At 38.5% G+C, this 12,795-nt stretch overlaps 2 protein-coding genes across 2 annotated transcripts in view; one reads left to right on the top strand and one right to left on the bottom strand.

Moving 5' to 3' along the window:
* Positions 1-1,324, top strand: part of LOC103477069 (ubiquitin-protein ligase E3A) — a 10,550-nt gene extending 9,226 nt beyond the window's left edge. Inside the window, exon 11 of the mRNA XM_008429962.1 lies at positions 408-1,324. Within this exon, the coding sequence (XP_008428184.1) occupies positions 408-528 (121 nt within the window). The 3' untranslated portion in view covers positions 529-1,324. The remainder of the gene's footprint in view (positions 1-407) is intronic.
* A 2,791-nt stretch (positions 1,325-4,115) lies between these two features.
* Positions 4,116-9,885, bottom strand: LOC103477065 (cyclic nucleotide-gated channel cone photoreceptor subunit alpha-like). Its single transcript, XM_008429949.2, has 8 exons — positions 9,626-9,885; positions 8,605-8,649; positions 7,631-7,708; positions 7,462-7,518; positions 6,204-6,290; positions 5,903-6,004; positions 5,700-5,806; positions 4,116-5,623 (listed from the first exon to the last, which is right to left on the bottom strand). The coding sequence occupies exons 2-8, from the start codon at positions 8,646-8,648 to the stop codon at positions 4,269-4,271; spliced, it is 1,830 nt and encodes a 609-aa protein (XP_008428171.1). The 5' UTR covers position 8,649; positions 9,626-9,885; the 3' UTR covers positions 4,116-4,268.
* Between the last annotated feature and the right edge of the window lie 2,910 nt (positions 9,886-12,795).

Here is a 12,795-nt window from a genome sequence, read left to right as displayed (position 1 = left end):
ATATAGGAACAGAGACTGTAGAGTAAGGGGTAAATTTATGAAAATATATTGTCCAGTTATTAACATTATTTAACATAGACACTTAAACTGCTAACAGTTTGTCAAAATGACATTTTTAAATTATATATCTTTCTAAGCAAGGGCTGAATTGTTTCCTACTCATTGCATTTAATTATATTTTTGGTCTTTACTAGAAAGAACCCTAAGATAATACTGCCAATGTTTTGAAAACAGTGTCAAATATTTTTCTTAGGATCAGTATTGAGCTTAAAATATTACTGTTGTAACACCACCAGTAGGAGGCGCATTCGCCTAGTAAACTCTATTTTCCTGTCCTTCCTTCCTTTATTCTTCCTTAGTTCTTCGTTTTTCCTGAACTTTCTGCCGTCATGTTTTTCTGTCTGCAGGTTACCGACATCCCACACTTGTTTTAATGTCCTGCTGCTGCCAGAATACAGCAACAAGGATAAGCTGAGAGAGAGACTGCTGAAAGCCATCACCTATGCCAAAGGGTTTGGCATGCTCTGAGCCCCCACTACTAACAGACTCCTTCTCAGAAAGCTCATGAATCCCCAACCCGCCCCGTCCTGCCCCTCCTTTATCAGACACAATCCAAACGGTGACAGAACACAGACCAGGAGGAGAACGAGAGGACAAACGGTTCCAACTGAGCACTCTAGTAGTTTTGCTGCTGCGTCTGCATCATCTTCCCTCAGTCAGTGTAAGCACAGAGGCCTCCTGAACTTCCCACTCCCACATCCACAGTATGTGAATGTGTTGCAGCCTCCTTTTGGGTTTTCCATGTATAGAGAGGATGGTTTTCCTTATTTATTTTTACGTTTCAGTGGGTTATCACATGGCTGCTTGTTGTTAGCTTCCCTAATCTGGGAAAATGGGGACAGAATCCAGTCAATAAAAACAGGATGTTAAGATAACCTGGTCTAACAGATGATTGAAGGTTCCCCACTAAAGAAAGAGCTTCACTGACCATTCCACTCTACTGTTGCTTAAACACAATTCAGATCAAGGTAAGCATTGGGAAAATTACTGTCTGTCCTTTGGTCCAAAATGGCACATCATCTAAATTACTGTTCAAGTTTGTTTCTGGGCATTTGTTCTTGCTCTGGGTGGGGGTTTGGTGGGATGGGGGTACACCACAGGTAAGAATCAAATCTTATCGGATCAGAGCTGTGTAAAGTGCACTTAGACATTTTCAGAATGTTTTGTTTTTTTCTTTCTTGGCCACAGGTTGCCATGATTGTTTGGAAATTTTCATTTCCTTGTCTTCCTGTGTTGACAATTCCAAATAAAAACAGTGTTTATATATACGAGTGCAGTAGAAACTGCATCACCATATCGTACAACATCTACACATGTAGATTAAAGAGGATGTTCTCCATGTGTCAACCTCCCAGGGAAACCAGATATTCACAAATGCTGTGTATAAAACAACCTGCTTTAGCTATTTGTGACAATGAATCAAGCTAAACTGCCTGTTTAGGATCACAAAAAATATTTTTGTTTGGTTAATATCAGAGTAGGGAAACGTTCTTCAAATGCACGTTTTCTTCCATTGCCTCGGGATTTGGTAGAATTTCCTTTGAGCTCAAGTCATGAAGGTTTCGTTCCATTAGCTCCCCACATAACTGGTTTAGTAGAGCTCCATTACATACATTTTCACCTCTTATCACTAATTTTCTTAGGTCTGAGGTCAGGATGTTTTGGACACTACAAAACACAGACTTTAATCAGTTTTAGCTTTTTCAAAAATGAAATTTTTAGGGATTTGATTTTTTTGGACATCCTTAAATGTGATTTTCCTTGTGAGCATCTTTACAAACCGTAATCTGGCTTTTCACTTTGGTTTTTCAGTTGAGGCTTCTTCATTGCTGAGCAGCGTTTCAGGCCATCTTGACACAGGGCTCGTTTCACTTTTAGCTGTTGTTCTGGTGTCGAGTCACATTTCACACCAGAACCCATTCACCTGTGGGAAACAGAACCCATCTTCTTCCACAGTGATATGTCAAGACACTCCCATGCTGTTTGTAGTTGCATATAACAGTTTTAGCAGATGTGTGGTACCTTCAAGTATCTCAAACATAAACTAGATTTGAGGTTCACAGTTTTCATTTCTTAGCTGAGTTCTTTAATTTGTGACGATGTCACACAAGGAATCAGTTTGAGATCTTGCGTTAAAATACACCAGAAGCTTCATCTGCGCTATAMCCCAAATAGCTTAAAGACACAGGAATCTTGGTGTATGTAAATAATAAACATCTTGTATTTAGAAAATAGAAATAATTTAGGTAATCCTGGTGGCCCTAAAACAGCTTTTTCTACTTTAAAGTCAGACAGGAAATGAAAAGGTTGGATGTTTCATGCTGTGGTGTATGTAAATATCTGGTTCCAGCTCAATTCATTTACTAACCGTTTGTCAGGTAAAAACTCCAGTTTATTTCATCCACTTTTGGTTTTAATGTTGAACACTTAGGAGGCTCACACTGCAGCAGCTTATCTGGAACCTTCTGCACAGGCAGAGTCAAGGAGATCCCAATAGATCTCAACAGTTGGACTTCTCTGGTCTTTAGTTCTTGGACTGTAGTAAGTGGTGGGACACCACCATGAGTAGAAGAACCCTACCAAAGGTTTGCTGACCTGTCAGAAAATCCACAAGTCACTTAGTCTCAGGCAAAGCTCCGTGGTGACTTTCCTAGTAGTTCATCTGGGCAAGACGTTCCGACCTGTATTTGGATCTCTGATGTATGCCGTGGGAAATGCATCATCTAAACGAACTATATGAGCCACTTCCTTATGAACCATTAAAGAAATTACTATGAATGTAAATGTAATTTTGTTTGCATACAGACCAGGCAGAAACAATAAAAGGAACTATGAAAAAGATCTTGTTATATTTTACCAATTAGTAAGAGGACCTGATAATCTGGCATCGTGTATTATAACCGTACAAATGCCCGACATTTTCATCTTCAAACATTGTCCATCTTAACTTTTTCAGATCTTCAGTTTTAAAAGATGTTCTCTAATTCATACATAAACCCACTAATATGGTCCCCAGCAGGTTCAGATGTGTGGAAATGGCTTCCACACATCTGAAGCTATTTCCAGAAATATTTTGACCATTTTATTTTGGCTGTGTTGGCGGAGTACCAAAATAGTTTTTCGGGACCTGGATTTGAAGATTAGTCCATAAAATTTGAGATTTGCGTTGTGGGAAGACATTTCCAGAATCTTAATGTTAGCATGCATATTCTTTCCAAAACCAACCTGAAATTATTCATGCAGCTGGCAAATTTCAATTCCAGATGATTTCAACTCCAAGGAGTTTGTTTCTGAATCTGACAGGTTTATGGATAATTTTGAGCTAATTGCATAGATCTTGCATAAAGCTGAGCAATGTTGACCTTTAATATTTCAGTCACTTTGTGCCATGCAAGCATCCTCACAACTTGATGCCTCTGCCGGCAACATGTGGGTACTTGGTACAGTGTGTCCTGAGATTGAATGCGTGACCTGGACTCTTCTAAACAGACATTGTGTCTCATCTTCACTGTAAGACATTTTAATTATCAATGTGGAACCCCGTTTTTGGTAGGTGCTCTCTGTGCTGGTGGTTTCACTGTAGGTTATGGAAGTGGAGTTCTAGAAACTTCCAGAAGATGGCAAGGATCATCCCTTGGTAGTTCCTGGGATGATCCTACACCGTCTCCATTTATACTTCCAAAGAACATCTGCTAAATATGATGGATACTTTAATCTGATGGCCTTAATTAAAACCCCACTAGATGGCAGGATTAGGTAGGAATTCAAATGTCACATTAAGGCTACTACAACTGATTGGTATAGAGTTAGACATTCATTATAGATTAATCTCTTCATTGAGTCATTGTATCTATATCTCATCTTCTTTTCTGACCATTTTAGGTAGAGAAGCATCGTGTTCTTATTGTCATCAGTACAGTTTTTTTAAACTTTGAAGTCATAATGGATTGGGTGATATTTATCATGGTTCTGTTAGCATTGCTTTTGTGTTCAGCCCCTGTAGACCTTACTAGGCTCATCCTTATGAGCCCACCTGGAAAGACACAATGGAGAACTTAAAAGGCAACCTTTTTATTTTAGAATATTTTGTATGGGGATAGTGAGTAGAAACACTGTCCAACTGTTTCATTTAGTGAGTATAAAAGTTCTAAAGTGCCAAAGATGACGAGCTTTCACTATCTCTTTGTAGACTCATTTCCCAGCAAACATCACTCATCAACTCTGAGGCTTTTGACCTCATTTGATAAGTTAGTGAGCCGCTGATTGAGTTTACGCTGAGAGGATTCATATTGATTTCTAAGCTTTTGAAGTTTGATTGTCATGACGTCCACACTGCCTTCAATCTGGTTGACTTTATCCTCCAAATCCTTGGCATCAACAGCAGCTACCAGTGACTCATCTATGAGATTATCTTTCATCAAAATGGCCCTTCCCTTGTCCTCTAGAGCATATTTAGCATCAGGATATTCAACGAGAGCCTCCATTAGATCATCTTTAGATAGTGCAAACAAATCCGAGTAGCCAACACTTCGGATGTTGGCAGTTCTCCGGTTTCCTGCTTTGCTGCCCTTTATTCCAAGGATGCTGATTTCTCCAAAATATGCCCCATCACTGAGGACAACAAATTGTGTCACCCCATCATCTGCCACAACAGCTAGCTTTCCTTCTTTGATTATGTACATTTCCCTGCCAATGTCCCCTTTTTTACAGATGTAGTCACCAGGGCTGAAGACCTGAGGTTGAAGCTTTAGAACCAACTCCACAAGTAAACCTGCTTCACAGTCTTGAAAGATACGTACTTTTCTCAGAGTCTCCAGGTGGACGTTGATGGCTATCTCAGCCTTAAGCTTGTCAGGCAGATTCTTTAGTACCAGTTTCTCATCACAGGACTTCCCCTCTGTCCACAAGTAGTCAAACCACTTCACTACCCTTGCCTCCAGATCTTTTGTGACCTTCCGAAATTGCATATACTGCTTGATTGAGTCAATCTTGGCCTGAAACTCCACTCGTGCAGCATTCATGTTGGAAATCATGGCACCAACATTGCCTACAATTGTTGCAAAGATCAAAACCCCAGTGAGAAAATCAGCTACAACAAAAAAGTACTCTATGTCCCTGACTGGAGGTGGGGTCTCTCCAATGGTTGTCAAGGTAAGAGTGGACCAGTAAAAACAGTAGATATACTGTCTGGTCAGACTGGCATATACAGGATTGCTTATGTTAGGATATACCCATGTGTCTGAACCAAAACCAAGAACCTTGGAGACAGCAAAGTAGAGACAAGCATTCCAGTGAATAATGATGATAATGTAAAGTACCAGATTTGCAATTCGAAAGATGTTTGGAAAATTTGTTCGAGTTTCCGTCCGGTCAAAGAACTCAAAGAGTCGAGCTAACCTAAAGAGACGGTTGAACCTCCACTCTGGGTTGTTGATTCCAATATGAAGAAATACAAAGTCAGTAGGGATGATGGACATCATATCTAACTTAAACTGCCGGGTCTTCATGTACTTTTCTTTTAGTATCTTTGCATCCTTCACAAGCAGTCCTTGCTCCAAGAAACCTGTTGGAACATTGCAAGCTTTAGGAAGTGAACCGTCTGTGAAAAAAAACTGAAAGAAGTAACTGCCTTTGCTTACCAGTCCTGGCTCTCACAAAGGTGTCTACATAGTAGATAACATCTGATATGTAGTCCAAAGCCATCCACAGTGTTGAGTTAGCATATTGGAGTTCATTAAAACATGCCCTACGTGGAAGCAAAATCATCAAGAAAAAGTTAAGAATAGTGAATGAAAGTAAAATGATATATGAAATTGATTTAGAAAATTACATAAACCAAAACCTTGCCACAAGAAACATCAGGTTGTAGAAGACCGGCACAGAGACTGTGCACAGCCAGTTGTAATACGTATCGGTAGCAGGATCCATGATCCACACCTCCTTCCTGGTTGATGATAAGCCACAGTGAGAAGTCAACTTCATTAGTGAGGACAGTGTACTATTCAATACCAAACCCATGAAGCTTGACTTTATAAAAAAAGTATGACAAATAGAGCACCAGTAGACATACAGTAAATGTCTTTAACCTCTCAAGAGGACATCAGTGTACCACTCAAATTCAAGAAAAAGATTAAGGTGCTTACGGTGGTTCTTTTTTATCATCTTTTTTGTCATCTTTTTTATCGTCCTTCTTTTCCTCCTTCTTTTCATCTTTCTTTTCCTCCTTTTTCCTAAAAATCAATTGTAAAAAGTCAGATTAGGGGAACTTGTGCTGCCTTGTCAGTAAGGAATCTCACAGTTAAATAGACTGGTGGTTCTGAATACAAATCAGGCATAATATTATGACCAGTAAAGTGAATACATTTTTGTTCAGTGATACATGTACATATTTCACATGACTCATCAATTCAATTCAATTCAAAATATGAAACTGATATGTTATATAGATCCATTTCACACAGAGCCAATGAAAACCCACTTTTTACTTTCTGACATGTATTTCGTAAGAACACCTCTACACCATGTGCATTTAAAAAGGACAAATGTTCAGTGTCCATTGACAACAAAATCTTGGCTTCAGCTAGTTTGCGGTGCCTGTCTCTGCTGTTGAATCATGAACATTTGAGATTTATATTTTATTCTGAGTTCTTCTCCAACCTCCTACATGAACTCCTGATGAGCTCTGTTCAGGATTGTCCATTGATCGGGCCATTATCAATTACCGTACTTTTTTTTTTTTTGATACAATCACTCATTGGAAGATTCATCACAGTTTCATGTTTCCCATTGTATATTCCTGGAGTACCAAAGTCCAGAAAGTACCAAGGTGTTACAAAGTCATAAAAATGGCTTTGCAGAACTTCATACACACACAGTAATTAATAACTGTCTGATCTGTTCTTAAATTTCTTTAGATTGGGGCTTGATGTGATACTTTTTGAAATCTTTTACACTACTTCATGATGCCAGACATACCATGTGTACTAAAGTAAACAACAGATATTCCAGAATTTGGAAAGGGAAGATGTTTTTGAAAAAAAAAAAAACAACAAGTCTACCTTAGAAACTTGATGCATCCAGAAAACCCAGAATTGAAAGCAGATGTAGTCTTTATTCATTGTCCTGAACTTTGAGATGTAGGCATGTTCATTCATGATCAACCCCATAACCCCGTTCACAAAACACTTTGACTTAGGACTTACAGCAAGTATTTTGGGTTGATGTTAACCCTTCACTGTTATGCAGACTTTCTGATTCAAGGTTGAAATGAAGCATTGGCAAAAGGACAGTACAACCATCCACTGACTTCAACTAGGCTTTATGCTCTTCACAGCCTTATGACTAAAAAGATTTATAAAGAGGCTCATCTGACATAAATTCATGAGATAATTTGTAACTTACCCATCGTTATTGTTGGAGTTGTTTGTGTTTTGAGCAGCTAGGGGCCACTGTTTCTCCCTGCAACAGGAACAAATGGAAAAGTTAATTCATTTTCATGAAGTCCCCCAGCATACAGAGTGAGAAACATCGGGCTAAATGCTAAGCTACATATGAAGAACTACATGCTCACCGATCTTTCCTCTGGTTGCCGAGGCCGGACTCTTCTGGACCAATGCTGCTCCTTCCAAAGCGTGTCATGTTTGAAAGCCTTTGAGAAGAGAACCAAAAAAAAATATTTGCTGGTTAGAAAAATAGTGAGTCTTGCCTGAGATTGTAGTTGTAATGAAATACACATCAAATAAGCCTCCTGAAAGTCATAATCTTTATCTGCAGGTTCAGAAACCTGAGCTTTTAAAATAATTCTTGTTTTTTGTCTTATTGCAAGTTGGGATAAAATAAAATATGCAATGTTGTGGGATTGGGTCTCTTGTGATGCCAACTAATAATAATAATTCTCCTCCAGACCTCAAACATGCTGATGAAATCACCAAGTCAGAGCCAACACCAAGTAAGAGATCAAAATGGGTACGCTGCAGTGAACCCACACTTGTTCCTGGTTCAGTTTTCACAGATTCAACTGTTCTTTACGTTTTCTGTGAAACATAAGTCTGAATTATTTGTAGAAAATCTGTGTATTTGTTTGTAGAAAGAAAATGCAGCTTGGGAAGCTGATTTCAGCTGTGTCTTTGTATTTACAAAGACACAATGCTACTTGACATGCTACTGGCTAGGATTAGCAAATTCGCCTCCTTGGCAGTGACTGGCTGTACTCCCAATATAAGGAAGACTGTGGATGTTAGTGCCAAGACATTTTCCACTGTATTAATTCACATTCAGGTATATTTGGTATTTGAACTGTTAAAAATGGCAATTATAAGCATTTTTAGAGGTGGTCTCAAGGATTTGCAGATTTTAGTACACAAGATCAACTTTGAGGACTCATTCTAGAAATATGTACATATTTTTTCATAAATGACAGTAACAGAAATTGCAATATCTAAGTACAATTGAGTATTTCCTCGTTTGCTACAGACACACAAACATATTTTTGGCACAAATGGAACCCCATAATCCACTGTTTAGTGAGGCTTTGTCTGCTCTCACCTGGACAGCAGTCCTGCTCTTATTGCCTGTTGCTGGGGCTCCATCCTGTAACACAGGACAATTAGACTGGTACACGGGTGCTATGACAACACATAACATAAATATTAATGAGTCAATTCCTCATAGAAAACATTTTTTTTCCAAAGATAGGCACCAAAATCTCTGGCTTCACTGGTTACTTTTGCTATTTTAGAAAATAAAAATGGTACTTCTGACTCATACCACAGACAATTGAGATAGTAACTGGTGTAAGTGTACATATAATTTTATTTTATTAATCCTGAGTTTGAAAGGTTTTGTCTGATTTCATGTTAAAGAGAGAGAAAAACAAAATTCAGTGTCATGTATATACCAGAGTCTGTTTATTTTAAAGATAATCAGTTTTACACAGGTACAGCAGTGCTGCAGACCAACCAGGTTTAATTGTAACTTTCTCCCACAAGTCCAAACACTCCACCTTCTGTCCTGCCTTCTTTACTTCTTTCATTTTAAGACATCTATGATTTGTCTTCTTTAGCCTCCCGGTAACAATGACAGCATTCCTGAAGAGGCAAAACCCAAAGTCCAGGCCAATGTCATCCCTCTCTACTGCACTAACAAGGTATCAAATCCTTATTAACTTCTTTCTTTCTTAAAAACAGCCTTTTCCCTCCTTTTTTCTCCAAATCAATGCATTTATTTTTTTCCCACATTCCAGAGAGAGGAGGATGCTGATAAAATCGGGGAGATCATCCAGGTTTTTATAATTAATTCAGGCACAAACTTCAGTTTTTACATTAGAAACTATTTATCTCATGACTGCAAACTGAATGTGCAGATGACATCTCTGAATTATAAATAAAACCATAATTAGTTTGTGTTTGGTCACATTAGCTCATTAAGCCTCTACAGTACAGTTCACTGAAATCCTTTTCTCCCAGATTACGGAAACTAAAATTAGATTTTCAGACCAACGTGACTCGCTAAGCCCCAGTCTCAAGTAGTTTTCTTCACTTTAACCACCTCAGCTGTTGAAATTTACCTGCGTGTAAATGATGATGATGATGATGATGAAGATGATGATGAGGAGCGTCTGTGACTGCAGAGGATTCAGGGTGAGCTCTGACTAATTTTCATCCTGCTGTTTCACACCAAACAAAGCAACACTCTCCTCCAGAAAGTAACACATCACCAGGAAGGAATCGCAGTCCGACCCCCAGCGCAGCTCAGTGAATGAAGTCGTCTCCTCGCTCTGCTGAGTTCATCTTCTGCTGGTGGAGGAAATCCTTATCGCAGTGACACCTCCCAGCAGGAGGTGAGAGGAGGAGGAGGAGGAAGTGAGACATTTCTCCTCCCTCAGCTGTGAACCTCTTCCAGGTCGTTGAATCCTGCTGGACTGATGTATCTTAAACATCTTTTTAGAATCATTTATATTTCCCAATCAGAAGATATTAGTTCAGTGACACCACTAATCTTTGAGCATTAATGATTCTGTGATGTAAAAAAAAAAAAAGAACTCATGACCAGTAGTGGCTTGGCTTTTGATTTGGGCCATAAAGGCAGCTGCCCAGAGCTGCATCACAAATAGGATGCAAAATGTTCCTTTATAATTTAGCTCAGCTTCTAACAAGCTGAAAAAGGTTTCTATTGCTTTCATGCACGTTGAGACGAAACTTGACTTGGAATCTGTCTGTATGATTGAAAAAAAAAATTTATTTTGGTAAAGTGACTTGAGGTGACACGAGTTGTGATTTGCCACTATATCCATTTGAAACCAAATGTTTACATAAAAAAAAAAAGACATCTCTTTTTCTCACTGTTTGAAGTTAAATCAAACCAAACTCCTCCCTTTATGTCAGTTAGAATTACAAAAATAATTTCTATTAGCTAGATGCTACAAAAATGACAAAGAATATATTGGAGATTTATTTATTAATGTCTTCAAAGTCAGAAGTTTACATACATGCTTACTATGTCTTTAAACAGTGAGGAAAAACCCAAATGATGATGTCATGGCTTTGGAAACTTCTGATAGGTTAATAGAAAAGGCCAGTACTTGAACAGGAATAAATTTCAATTTCATCCTGAATTGCTTTTAGCTATTGCAATATGTCCTTATTCAGCTATGAATCACATAGCAAATCGTTATTTGTGTTTACTGGTAGTATTTTTTAAAGCATTAACTGCAACACTAACAGGACTTCATGCAGTCTGAGCTTCTTCCTTATTTCTGTCCCCTCCAGTCTGAGCAAATCCTCTTAGAGTGGAGAGATAAAGCAAAACATCACGACTCCACCTGCAGCTCAAAGAGGAGTGGGACAATCCTGGTATCTTCAGCTAATCTAAGATGATCACCTCCTGGTTCCCTTTGCCTGCCTAGCTACAAGCTGAGGGGGTCAACACCAGGACAAGGGCAATGGGACAACAGGGTTGCTGTCTCAGATTCTAGGAGTTTCCTGTTGTCTTCTTCCGGTTCACTCCYACTTCAGTTTCCTTCAAAAGCAAATGRACAGAGCATACACAACATATTCACAGCGCATCACTTTTTCCACATTTCGTTATGTTGCGGTGTGGCGGATACAATAGCTTTGTCCGAATTCAGGGTCTGCATCCTTCGAAGGAAGGCCGGGAATAAACTAAGACCGGAAGAAAAATATCTGTGGATTCGGACAGGTCTAGCCTTCATCAACTGTCCCCGCCCCTCAGCGTAACTCATGTTGCCTAGCAACCGTGACAGCGAGAAACAGAGAGCAAAGGAAAAAACGGAGCCGAAGATGGTTTTTCAGTCATGTATTATTGATTTCTATATTATTCTTCACCTTTTATAGTAAAGGATGTTCCATAGTAAAAAGGAAATATCTTAGTTGATGATTCTAAAATGTTCAAATGTGTACTGCACTTTTCTACAAGGAATACAAATTATTCATTTACAAATATAATACTCTCCACATCGCAGATAGGACATTCCGGTTAAATAAACATATTATGTTTGAAGGCTTAATTTTAATTAATCAAACCGATGTGCTCTGCTTTGAAATACTTTATAAACCAAACATTTTTCAACCAGACCTGTTTGAATAATATCGGTGTTTAACTCCCACTCATTGGGTAAAGCTAGCGGGAGTTTTTATAACAATGTGCCAGGAGTTAGGCGTTTTCTCTCGGTGTACCGAACCTGGAGCGCCCGGCCAGCTGACAGCTGGCGAGGGGAGCCTGGCTGTTAACGCAGCGGTAGCAGACAGGTCCGAAAATGTCAGAGCAATATTGCATTTAGGTGATGTATTGCAGATATTTGAGATTTACACACATTCACGCCTAAAAACGTTGTACCAAATCATGTTGTGTCATTTAAAGTGTTATATAGCTAAATAATTTGTCGCTATTCACCGCCATTGACGCTCTGCCTGAACGCCCAGTTGGAACCCGCAATGAATTATGGGATCTCGTGGGCCGTGAAGGATACACAGGACCCATCCTTCAAATCTGGGGAAAAGAAGGACGTATTTGAAGGAGTCTTTGAATTCGGACAGGCCTTGTCATAGACATTAATACGTAGACGCCTTATGGAGCGGGCCGGCCCGTTGCTGCAATACTTAACAGCGTCCGCCATATTGAATGTGGAATATGTGCCAGTAAGCTAATACAAGTGAATGGACCGAACTTTATAAAGTGCCGTTCTATAAAGTATTTTAAGTTAATTCCTGCCATTGACACATTTTCTCACACACATTTCTTTGGCAATCAAAGAAATGACTAAAGAGCGTTTCTAACTTTTGATGTGATTATTTAATTGTTTTGGGGCATTTCTGAATAAAGAGCACAATGTTTTGATAGAAATGATTCTGATCATTTTTATATTGAATTGATGAACAGACACACTTTTACAGTGTTTTATTAAAGAATATATTTACATAATTCCATAATTTAATTTACATTTCAAGATAAGAAACAAATAATTTTCCTGTATTTATTTTTTATACGTTATTGAGAAATGACTTTTGATTTATAAATCAGTCATTGTCAAACATTAAACTACATATTTTTCTTACTTTTTTCCAGAGAATAAATATTTATTACAGTATGTCAACTCTGCTATTGACAGCAAAGAGTGAAAATAATTCTAACAGAGTAAATTATGTTTATTTCATTACATAAGCTACATTAATACACTAATACTTCAGACTGAGATATTTAAAAATACACAAAAAGTGA

The sequence above is a fragment of the Poecilia reticulata genome, linkage group LG2 (genome assembly GCF_000633615.1).
Source record: "Poecilia reticulata strain Guanapo linkage group LG2, Guppy_female_1.0+MT, whole genome shotgun sequence".
NCBI classification, from domain to species: domain Eukaryota; kingdom Metazoa; phylum Chordata; class Actinopteri; order Cyprinodontiformes; family Poeciliidae; genus Poecilia; species Poecilia reticulata.
Note: the sequence above shows the minus strand (reverse complement) of the source record. Positions and strands in the feature narration are given on the sequence as shown.